General features: G+C 41.8%; 2 protein-coding genes across 2 annotated transcripts in view; one reads left to right on the top strand and one right to left on the bottom strand.

The window, feature by feature from the left end:
* The window catches only part of SYCE3 (synaptonemal complex central element protein 3), a 50,270-nt gene that overhangs the window by 14,300 nt on the left and 23,713 nt on the right, over positions 1 to 12,257 (top strand). The window lies entirely within an intron of this gene.
* On the bottom strand, positions 3,221 to 8,145 carry LOC134549310 (killer cell lectin-like receptor subfamily G member 1). The gene is made up of 6 exons (XM_063394874.1): positions 7,776 to 8,145; positions 7,069 to 7,302; positions 6,055 to 6,153; positions 5,572 to 5,723; positions 5,030 to 5,133; positions 3,221 to 3,938 (listed from the first exon to the last, which is right to left on the bottom strand). The coding sequence occupies exons 2-6, from the start codon at positions 7,298 to 7,300 to the stop codon at positions 3,827 to 3,829; spliced, it is 699 nt and encodes a 232-aa protein (XP_063250944.1). The 5' UTR covers positions 7,301 to 7,302; positions 7,776 to 8,145; the 3' UTR covers positions 3,221 to 3,826.

The raw sequence follows: 12,257 nt of genomic DNA, 5'->3' as shown, positions 1-12,257 counted from the left end.
CAAAACAAAGGTGGCAGCAGATGTATCCAAGAAGACAGGGAACTACAGGACAGTCAGCCTGACTCAGGAACTGACATTTTAAAATAAATCTTTACAATAAACCTTTGGCTACTGAATGGGAATCCTTAGGCTTGGACAGGTTGCTTTGTCTTGTGCTGTGTTGCATAATAAGGTCTGAAGGAGATTTTTTACAGCCTCCACATCCAAAGATCTCCTCCACCCTCACTCCATCTTCTTGGTTTAAGGGGCTGGCAGCTCCATGCCAACTTCAGGGACAGGCCTGTGGGAGTGAGCTGCAGGGTCCTGTTGACCCATGTTCATAGAATAATTCTGTGGCTTTTGATATTTCAAACTCATCCAGACAGGGTAGTGATTAAGGGGCAAAACAAGCTAGTACAGTTCCTCCTAGAATCAATTGTGCACACAGCAGAAATCACACAAACAATGAGCACTGACTGAACAAAGAACTTGAGCCGTTTTACAAGGTTGTGGCTCCTTGTGGCCAGATTTTTGGTATAAACATCAGACTTCTCCCACTTGCCTGCAAGCTGGATCTAAATTCTGCCCCTACATCTCTGATTTCTTCACTCTGCTGCTGCAGCTGACTGTATAATCTATCAAAAAATTTAAATACAGAATGCAGGATTGAATTCAATAAGATCAATAAAATCAAGAACTCAGTGTAAGAGATTAAGTAATTACACTTATTAAACATAACTCATCAAACTAAATGCTCTTCTCCAGCTTGGAGCTGGAGTACATTTGTTCCGAAAACACACATTGAAAATAAAATCAGAAAACCTTTGATCACAGACAATTCAACTTGCATCTAGCTACTCTTTTTTTTTTCCCCTCACAAATGGTGAACTACAGCAAAGCCACACTTTGAAAAGATAACACTAGCTCACAGGAGATCCTTTTTCAAAAGACATTAATTTAAACCACGCAGGAAACTTCAGCTTGTCTTGAAGACAGGCTGAGGTCAAGAGCTGAGAGCTGCAGCTCAGCTGTGGACATGCCATTGGTGTAGTGAAAAAAGTAACGACCATGACCAGACTCAGGCATAACTATTTAATTGCTCTCATTCCTGTTGCAATGATTCAGGCGGAAAGTTAAAGATTTCTCCAGTGGCAACAGCTCTGCTACAGCCATTCCACATCAAAATAGTCTCTTCTTACCCACCCAAGTCTCATCCTTCACCTCCATGTACTGAATTTTGAAGAACTAATCACAGGAAGCTGATAAAATAAAAAATAAAATACATCTGCAAGGCCATATGGGAGTTGAGCACATCCACTTCACAGTCACCCAATCAAGGTCCATTTAAATGCACAAGAGCACAATAAGCCACAGAGACACAAACCTGGTGCACATAAATAACAGGGGGAGCATTTTGAATAATATCAGAAGACGGAGTTGAAATTCTGTGCTGTTTTATTTCTGAAACATTTGTACATGAAAAGGTGAGCAAAATGTAGTGAAAAATCAAGACAGGCAATCTGTCATCTCTTCATTATTTATCTTTGGTTTAACATCAGGATGAAGAACAATTCCACTCGGTGATCCTTGTGGATGCCTTCCAACTCAGGGCATTCTATGACTTCTGCACCTTGCAGAAGTGGGGGCTGTTTGAAAACAAGGCAAGAGGAAAAACCCAGCTTACCTCCTCCTTTTATCATAGATAGAAAGACCTGTTAAACCATCAAAAATATGACAGTAACATGAAACTAATGTGAAAAAGTAGCCTTTTTATGTGTCTTGGAGAGTTGGTGGGATGTTTGTGAATTATTGCTATTTCTTGATGGTGCAGCTCCTGCTATAAATAAAACCACAAGCTGTAGAAGGTAGCACATACACCAGTGCAGTCTCACAGTCTCATGACCAAACCACAGCCCGCACCAAAAATGCAATTCTGTGAACACAGGAAAGCAAGAGTACTGCAGTACTTCTCTTCTGTGTGGCTGAATGGGAATCCTTTGCAACAGGCCCACTGTAGCACTAAGAAGATTTTGGAGTTCAAAGACTCTTAAAAAGCTCATATTGCTCATGTGTGGTTTCAGAAAATTCCAGGCATGGTGAAGTTGTATCACACCAGGAATATTTAGTATCTCTGCCTCTTGTCTGTTGTCACTTTTTGGACCACTTTTCTCACTCTCTGCCTGCTCTGGGACAGGATTTCCTAATCCTTGGGACATCTATTGGATCTAATTCAGTCTCCCACTGAAAAGGTGATCAGATGCCTGAAGAAGACAGGTAGAAGAGATAAATCTTTATGTGCAATAAAAGATAAGCTACATTTGAGAAGAACAGAGAAACAATCCAGCAAGAACTAACCGAATTATGCAGATGATCCTGTCATCTTTGAGAAAATATAATAATTAAAAGTCAATATTTTTGATGGGAACAAAATACATTAAACAACTAAAACAAATTCTATCACTAAGAACTGAAAAGCCATGATTCCCCAGCAAACAACTGTGAAAAATTTCCACCAAGCCCTCAGTGGGTTCACTATGGAGAAATTCATGCATGAGTCTACATTGATCCTAAAATGGAGACTGCTATGTGGAAAAGATTTCTATATAGACTACTTAAAACAGCAGGGAGAGCTGTTAAAGTTAAACTAGGGTAACTTCACATGCACAATTACATTTATGCCACTATAAAATTTAATCTAATTTAGATTCAGTCACTTCCAAACCAACAGAAGTTAACCAGAGGAAGACAAATCACAGTAAAAATGCTTACATTCTTAGAATGAATAAGGCCACTTTATTGAAGGGAAATGAAATTACATCTTGTCATTGGAAGAAGTGGTAGATGGGGGGTCTGGCAGGACTTCTTTAGGGAGAGAGCTGTTCTGGGGGAGACACTGAGCAGGGGGCAAACACCACTCAGGGGTGGTGCAGGGCACTTGAACCATGGCCCAAGTGGGCCTTGGAACAGACGGACTGGAAGATGAAGGGCTGCACTCATTTGGCCACATAAAAAAAAGTAAATTTGTCAGTCCTTAATCCCTTGGGATAGGAAACTGTTTAGTGGCTGTGGCTGTACTTCTTCTGCTGCAATGTTATTGCAAAGGATTTCCCCCCTGCTCTCCTGACTGTTCCTGCCACCAGCTTCCTTTAGCCTTTTTAGAAACCAACAAATGCACTAAGCAGTAATATTGGGGAGGAAAACAGAAAAAGTGACTACTGAAGAAATTGTTAGAAGCAATTCACGTTTATTTTCAGCTCAGCAGGGTAGCAGGTTCACTCCTTTGCAGCTATTTACACAGCAATGTAGCACTAGAAGCTGTGCTCCAGTTTTCTCCAGGTACAAACATAAGCCACAGAAGAATTTATGTTAGAAAGGTCCTGTGGACATCTTCTGATCTCTTGCAAAAAGAGGCTAACTTCACACTTCAGGCTAGTTTTCAGCTTTGGCAAATGTCACCAGTGACACAAAAGAGGGAAACAAACTCGGAGCTGGCATGAGCTCACAGATTACAAACTCACCTCTCCCTAGCATTTCAAAACAGCAGTGACAGTGCTCAAGTACCTCTGAAAATGACTGAGAGACTCAAAGAAATCTCTCCCCTCCCCTTCTCTACCACTTTGAAGACTGTCTGTCACTAGGTGAGGGCTGTGAACGTGAACATCACCAGAGTGATCCTGAATGGAGCCAGGAGCAGCACCCAGACCTCCTGTGGCAGCTGCATTCATTCCTTGCAGTGTGGCAGGTGGCACAGGAGCAAGGAGCACAGCTCCTCTCAGAGAACCATCACAGGAATGAGGCCTTAGCACAGCTCTCCAAAGAGCACTTCCTCAGACAACGTCCACAGAGGTCACTGAGCAGATTTCTCACAGATCCACGGGGCAAGGACCTCACAGCTGGAAGCATGGATGGCACCACTCAGCAGACCAGCGCAGCGCTGTGCAGGGCTGTTGGACATGACTCTGTGGGAGACAGAGCACACAAGCAGGGCAACACTGGAGGGGAACCCCACCTAGGCAGGGGGGAGAACATCTCACAGCTTTGGAGGGAAGAGACCTGCTGCAGTTAGACTTCATGAGCTGATGTCAGGAAGGATCCATCCCGGGACACAGGAGGCCTGGCAGTGGGACTTGTGATACCGGGAGCTCAATGTGAGACTTGCAGTTTGCCAGTCTCACACTGGGCTCTCCATTTCCCATTACTGAAGAGTAAAATGTTCTGTTCCACAAGGGGTTTTTTGATGGTCTACTAAAATCATTTGGGACAGAAAGTATAAAGTGTCCCAGTTAAAGTATCCAGTTAAAATCACCTGTATGGGTATGTGAAAGGTGGAAGCCTCTGCTTCATTAAGGTTATCCAGTCAAGAACTCGTTCAGTGCAAAAGAGCATAATAGGGACAAAATGATGAAACAGAAATACACAGACACACACATTCAAGAAATAACAGACAAAACTGCAAAGACAAAAGTCTTCAACTACGAATTTATGGGCCATCAAAAACTCCAGGCACACCTTTGGACAGGGGCACCCTGGGCTTGTAACAGATAAGAAAGGTGGAGTGAAAGTGGAGCAGGAGAATTTGAGTATATTCAAGGTGGGCCTAAGTGCCCATGCAAAACTTGTTGAGGAACTTTTAGGGGATGAGGAGGAAAGAGAAGGGATGAGGTAAAGCAAGGGATAGTCTGAGCCTCTGGGAGCAGCTGATGATTTCAGGCACAATCACAGTGTCACAGTCCTTTGCTTGCATGTGTGCCTGTATCCGAGGTTGTGTCTCTGGGACACAGAAGTGGGGGGACCTACAGACAGGAATGTAGCAGCTGTGTCCTTTAGCCTGGGATAGAGACTGCCAGGTCTACGTGCACCAGGCTGGGCTCTGGCAGCTGGGCAGGGGGAAGCCCTCAGCTGCAGGAACCCATGGCCACTCTGAACGTCCCTCAGCAGCTGTGTTCATTGCTGGTTGACTTCTGTCGAATACCATGAGACTTTTCATGTCAGAGGGGGGAAAGGATCTCAAGCCTTCTATCTAAAAGTACAAAGGAAACACCATACTCACTTTTCGGCACTCAGTTTTGAGCCATCTTCCCAGGCCCAGGCCCTATCAGCGTCCCTGTGCAAACCAATCCAGTAGAATCTGGTGTGTAGTTTCTCCAAGAAGTCCTAGGAGGGATGGGAAGGGAGAGAGATCAGTAGTCTCAGAGAAACCGAGTCAATTGCTGGGCTTTGGAAGGAAAAGGAAGAAGAACTGTGTGAGAGAGGAAATTTTGGGTCCATTTCTGAATGTGAACACCTATTCCCTTCCTTCCTACAGGGACCTGCTTTGTGAGACTCAGCATTTGAGAGTGCCAGGCAGCTTCCCCAGCCGTGGGTTCTGGGGGCTGAACTCATGACAAACAAAACTCAACTGAGGCAGGCAGAAAGAAGCAAGTCCCTCTGGCAAAGTGTCTCAGGGAAAGCCTTGTCTTTGCCAGTGCAGGGAGGTGGTGGGTGTGTCCCAGGAGCTTTCACACTCTCTCTTCCTCCCAGAGGGAAGGAACTGCCATAACAGGGGGACTTGCTCCCAGTCCATCCTGCTCTTGCCCCTGCAAAGGTACCCACCATTTCACGGGTAATGTTGATCACCAGGAGACGAGCTCCCTGTGCCCCACAGGATTCCTGGCTGGAATTCCAGTCTTTCTTCTCCTTGGAGAAGGAGTAACACTTGCCTCTGTAGGTCACCCACTGCTCAGGGCAGCATGGACATGGACAGCCTGAAAAAGAATCATACATGTCTCTCCCCATTCACAGTCATGCCTAATTCCTTACAAACACTTTTCACAAATGTGTTCTTTGAGAAAATGATTCTCCCCAGTTACAGTCATGCCATCCCTGGAGCTCTTCTGAGACTGGCAAAGAATCAGAAGGAATCTGAAGCAACCTGTGAAGGGCATCCATTTTCCAGGTGGAAATAGGTGTGAGAGCAAGTCTTGTTTTAAAGAGAAGAGGTCCACATTTTTCTGGGGCCAATAGGCAGATTTCAAGAGCTCCCTGACAACGTTCTAAATTCAAATGAAGTATTTTCAGTGAAGGAGATTTATTTACCCTTGGTAATAAAATACCCTGTTATTCCCAGCAATGCAAAGAAGAGGATCCCTAGAATCACTGCAATAATCCAGCAGGTAGTAGATAAAACAGGAGAACCTAACAGGAAGAAAAAGAACATAAATGTCAGAAAGGTAAGGTTTTCTTAATGGGACCAGCTCTAAAAATACAATTCATGTAAAATTGTAGTGTCAGTTTACCGCAAGCCTGCACACATGTCAGAGTCCAACAGTGTCTGACAGGGTTCTTTTCAATATTCCACACATTGATAATTTAACATTTAATAACAAATTTGCTTATTTGAAGATGTGATGTTTCATGAGATTCTGATTTAGCGGAATCAACCACATCTATGTGTTGGAAGCACAATACAAGTGCAAACTAACAGAATGTAGCCATTTCAATACAGACATGAATCAGAACACAAATGTGATTCTCACTGGCAGAATTTATGATATGCTCACCGTTGCAACGCTGGCTGGCACCAGAAAGAAATATGTATCAGGCTGAGCTATATATATATACTGCCCCCATGCTGGTCTGGTTAACTTAGAAAGACATTCACACTCTTTTGATTAACTCATGAACAAAAATTTATACAGACAGCTGATATAATCAGCTGATCCACCCAACTGATACAAATGTTAATCAAAAAAATTCAGTCACTGCATACTTCATCAGTACATTGCACTTTCCTTTGAGCCCCCCCCCTTGAGATTTACCTCATTATAGCAGCTCACTGATCAGCCACAACTCAGTTTTCCATTGGAATGGAAGTCCAAATACCATGAGTGTTTTGATACAGCATCAACAGAAATTCTTAGATCCCTCTGTTGGAGCTGCAAGTCTCCAACTTTAACCTACCTGGAACTTCCCATCCCTCCCAATCTCAAACGGCAGGACAGAAAGGAACAATTTTTATCATACAAATGCAGATCTCTCATTGAGACTTGAAACCTGCTAGACATCTTATTTACTAATGCATGTATCTTTTCAATCATTAACAGACTTTACCTTTGTTCTTGGTGTCTCTGTTCCCCTCTGCTCTTTGACTTCTCTGTTTATTGGCAGTTCCATGTCTCACATTCAGAGAGACGTGCTCCTCTTCACCCCTGTCACATGCTTTTAAGTGTTGCTCTTTTTTACTGTGTTTTACTTGGAATTTAGAAGTCCCATCTGACACAAAGCCTGGACCTGGATTTCCCAGAGGGTCAGTTGAGATTTCCTCATAGCACTTTGGAATCATTCCTAATGACAAAACATATTATTAGCAGAAAAGTAATATACAAGGAATTATGTCATACATCAGCTTTTTGGAATACAAAATTACTTAAGCAATGGCAATAGCTCACGAAGAGGTTGCTCTTTCATGATTAAACTGCTGCTCTGGTGGGTGCTCCATAAATCATTGTTAGACAGTGAAAGTTGCTTTGAGAGGGGAGTGAAGTCATCTAGCATTCTTCACATCATCTAAATAAGCAATTTAGGCTTGACCAAGATGAAAAAAGAGGAATTAAATTTCCTCACATAGCAAATGGGTAATTCTAGTGGGATAATTTACCAATTGCATTTTCTCTTTCACTGCAAGCACTGTCAATGAAAGCAATGCGGGCACGTTTGATCTGTATCAACCTCCTTAATTGTACCAATTAATTTATGTCAACAACACAGCAAAACATGAGAGTTTGAGAATTGGGACAAGAAAATTGAGGCGAGGTTACCTTAACTCCACAGGAGGAAGCTGAAATGTAACAGTAGAACAGGTGGTGCCTCTCTCCTATTCTCCATACGTGACTCCGCAGGGTGACAAAGCAACCATTACCATCTCACTGAAACAGGGCAACTGCAACATGAGAAATAAGTATTGCGGTGACCCACACAGGAAACTTCAATTCTTCCACTCCTGAACAAAGCTCTGCCATTTCAGGCTTGTAGTGACAACCATGGTAACCTGTTCCTGCCATAGCTGCACCAAATTATGTTTGAGCTGTTTTTAATGTCACGTTCATGGAGCAAGAAAAGATATTGCAAAGGTTCAATCTGTAGAATCTATTACTAAAATCACAGGCTTCTACTGCCAGTCCTTTTCCACAACAACAATTCCATTGACCTGTCCAACAGTATCAGCCTTCCACTCAACTCTTTTATTTGTGTAGAAAAAAGTTGCTCACGTTTGCTTAAGGATAGGTCAGGACTTCACAAAGGAGACAGAAACTGTAATACCTTCAGAACAAGAGACTTCAGAAATCATTAATTTTGTTAATTCTGAGAATAACTAAAAATCTGAAAATATAATTTTATTAAAATTTGTGTGATTATTTTTACTTTATAGGCTACCAGGAACATATATGTTTAATTTTAAAACATATAAATATTTTCTATCCCTTTTCTTAATTTCCTCTCCCTTCTTTTTCTTCTTATACTCCATTTATTTTTAAGAACACAGAGAAGAACTGGTCAGGGATGTAAAGGCTGGCAGTAATCATGAGATGCTGGAGCCCCTAAAAAGGGGGAAAATACAAAACCAAAATCACAATCAAGGCTGGATTTTAGGAGAACAGACTTTGGTCTGCTCAAGAGTCTGTGTTCACGGGAGAAGTCCCATGGCAGAGAGTCCTGTAGAGAAGAGAGACTCAGGATGGGACTGGTTTTCAAGGATCAGCTCCTCTGAACTCAACAATGGTCCATCCCAAAAAGGCAGGATACAAAACAAAGGTGGCAGCAGATGTATTCAAGAAGACAGGGAACTACAGGACAGTCAGCCTGACTCAGGAACTGACATTTTAAAATAAATCTTTACAATAAACCTTTGGCTACTGAACGGGAATCCTTAGGCTTGGACAGGTTGCTTTGTCTTGTGCTGTGTTGCATAATAAGGTCTGAAGGAGATTTTTACAGCCTCCACATCCAAAGATCTCCTCCTCCACCCTCACTCCATCTTCTTGGTTTAAGGGGCTGGCAGCTCCATGCCAACTTCAGGGACAGGCCTGTGGGAGTGAGCTGCAGGGTGCTGTTGACCCATGTTCATAGAATAATTCTGTGGCTTTTGATATTTCAAACTCATCCAGACAGGGTAGTGATTAAGGGGCAAAACAAGCTAGTACAGTTCCTCCTAGAATCAATTGTGCACACAGCAGAAATCACACAAACAATGAGCACTGACTGAACAAAGAACTTGAGCCGTTTTACAAGGTTGTGGCTCCTTGTGGCCAGATTTTTGGTATAAACATCAGACTTCTCCCACTTGCCTGCAAGCTGGATCTAAATTCTGCCCCTACATCTCTGATTTCTTCACTCTGCTGCTGCAGCTGACTGTATATTCTATCAAAAAATTTAAATACAGAATGCAGGATTGAATTCAATAAGATCAATAAAATCAAGAACTCAGTGTAAGAGATTAAGTAATTACACTTATTAAACATAACTCATCAAACTAAATGCTCTTCTCCAGCTTGGAGCTGGAGTACATTTGTTACGAAAACACACATTCAAAACAAAAACAAAAAAACTTTGATCACAGACAATTCAACTTGTATCTAGCTACTCTTTTTTTTTTTTCCCCTCACAAATGGTGAACTACAGCAAAGCCACACTTTGAAAAGATAACACTAGCTCACAGGAGATCCTTTTTCAGAAGACATTAATTTAAACCACGCAGGAAACTTCAGCTTGTCTTGAAGACAGGCTGAGGTCAAGAGCTGAGAGCTGCAGCTCAGCTGTGGACATGCCATTGGTGTAGTGAAAAAAGTAACGACCATGACCAGACTCAGGCATAACTATTTAATTGCTCTCATTCCTGTTGCAATGATTCAGGCGGAAAGTTAAAGATTTCTCCAGTGGCAACAGCTCTGCTACAGCCATTCCACATCAAAATAGTCTCTTCTTACCCACCCAAGTCTCATCCTTCACCTCCATGTACTGAATTTTGAAGAACTAATCACAGGAAGCTGATAAAATAAAAAAATAAAATACATCTGCAAGGCCATATGGGAGTTGAGCACATCCACTTCACAGTCACCCAATCAAGGTCCATTTAAATGCACAAGAGCACAATAAGCCACAGAGACACAAACCTGGTGCACATAAAATAACAGGGGGAGCATTTTGAATAATATCGGAAGATGGATTTGAAATTCTGTGCTGTTTTATTTCTGAAACATTTGTACATGAAAAGGTGAGCAAAATGAAGTGAAAAATCAAGACAGGCAATCTGTCATCTCTTCATTATTTATCTTTGGTTTAACATCAGGATGAAGAACAATTCCACTCGGTGATCCTTGTGGATGCCTTCCAACTCAGGGCATTCTATGACTCTGTGATTCTGTGAAGTAAAATGCACCTTGCAGAAGTGGGGGCTGTTTGAAAACAAGGCAAGAGGAAAAACCCAGCTTACCTCCTCCTTTTATCATAGATAGAAAGACCTGTTAAACCATCAAAAATATGACAGTAACATGAAACTAATGTGAAAAAGTAGCCTTTTTATGTGTCTTGGAGAGTTGGTGGGATGTTTGTGAATTATTGCTATTTCTTGATGGTGCAGCTCCTGCTATAAATAAAACCACAAGCTGTAGAAAGTAGCACATACACCAGTGCAGTCTCACAGTCTCATGACCAAACCACAGCCCGCACCAAAAATGCAATTCTGTGAACACAGGAAAGCAAGAGTACTGCAGTACTTCTCTTCTGTGTGGCTGAATGGGAATCCTTTGCAACAGGCCCACTGTAGCACTAAGAAGATTTTGGAGTTCAAAGACTCTTAAAAAGCTCATATTGCTCATGTGTGGTTTCAGAAAATTCCAGGCATGGTGAAGTTGTATCACACCAGGAATATTTAGTATCTCTGCCTCTTGTCTGTTGTCACTTTTTGGACCACTTTTCTCACTCTCTGCCTGCTCTGAGGATTTCCTAATCCTTGGGACATCTATTGGATCTAATTCAGTCTCCCACTGAAAAGGTGATCAGATGCCTGAAGAAGACAGGTAGAAGAGATAAATCTTTATGTGCAATAAAAGATAAGCTACATTTGAGAAGAACAGAGAAACAATCCAGCAAGAACTAACTGAATTATGCAGATGACCCTGTCATCTTTGAGAAAATATAATAATTAAAAGTCAATATTTTTGATGGGAAAAAATATTCTAATTAAACAACTAAAACAAATTCTATCACTAAGAACTGAAAAGCCATGATTCCCCACCAAACAACTGTGAAAAATTTCCACCAAGCCCTCAGTGGGCTCACTAAGGAGAAATTCATGCATGAGTCTACATTGATCCTAAAATGGAGACTGCTATGTGGAAAAGATTTCTATATAGACTACTTAAAACAGCAGGGAGAGCTGTTAAACTAGGGTAACTTCACATGCACAATTACATTTATGCCACTATAAAATTTAATCTAATTTAGATTCAATCACTTCCAAACCAACATAAGTTAACCAGAGGAAGACAAATCACAGTAAGAATGCTTACATTCTTAGAATGAATAAGGCTACTTTATTGAAGGGAAATGAAATTAAATCTTATCATACAGCAGGAAAAGGCCTTTCTGTGGGCAAATTCATAAGCAGAGTCTTGGCACACATTTGCTTCCAGGGGAAACCAAAGTAGATCTTTTTTTAGTGGCTGTGAGGTGCTCAACATCTGAATTCCCATGGATTTCCTTGATCAGAGCTTTCACATCAGAAATAGAATATGAGCATTTGTGTAAAGCAAAGCACTGCATTCAGTGCTCTGAGAACAGTGCTGCATTTGTTACCTTTAGCTCTCTGTTTAACAAGGCTCCCTGTGCATTATTTATCAGGTCTGCAGCAGCACTGGGGATGCTTTCACAGCTCTGGGATTGTATTACCTGCCACACACCCACCTTTCACAGGCAAGGCCTTTCTGAATATCCGACTCTTGAGTGGATGGTTTGAACCAATCAAATGCTTTTTTAAATGAATAGTTTATTCATCAAAGATAATGTGAATTTGACCTAATTTACCAGGTAGCTTTGAACCTGTTTTCAAGTGAGGAAGAGAGAAGAGGATGTTATTATTTTACCATTTGGAAAAGAAAGTATCTCAGTTCTCCCGATCAGATTTACACCAGCTGGTTTATAAAGATCCAGGTGGCAACTAGCCAACACCACAGGAAAAGTTAGAAAGCTGACTGCTCCCTCTTGAATGGACTTCACAATGTCCCAGGGTATACTGGTGACAC

This window comes from Prinia subflava, chromosome 4 (assembly GCF_021018805.1).
Source record: "Prinia subflava isolate CZ2003 ecotype Zambia chromosome 4, Cam_Psub_1.2, whole genome shotgun sequence".
Taxonomy (NCBI): Eukaryota; Metazoa; Chordata; class Aves; order Passeriformes; family Cisticolidae; genus Prinia; species Prinia subflava.
Note: the sequence above shows the minus strand (reverse complement) of the source record. Positions and strands in the feature narration are given on the sequence as shown.

Coding starts and splice junctions, on each gene's coding strand:
- LOC134549310 (XM_063394874.1), bottom strand. CDS start 7,300: ATGATTCCAAAGTGCTATGAGGAAATCTCAACTGACCCTCTGGGAAAT. Junction 6,154..7,068: donor CAGAGACACCAAGAACAAAG/GTAAAGTCTGTT, acceptor TCTTCCTGTTAG/GTTCTCCTGTTTTATCTACT. Junction 5,724..6,054: donor AGGGTATTTTATTACCAAGG/GTAAATAAATCT, acceptor ATTCTTTTTCAG/GCTGTCCATGTCCATGCTGC.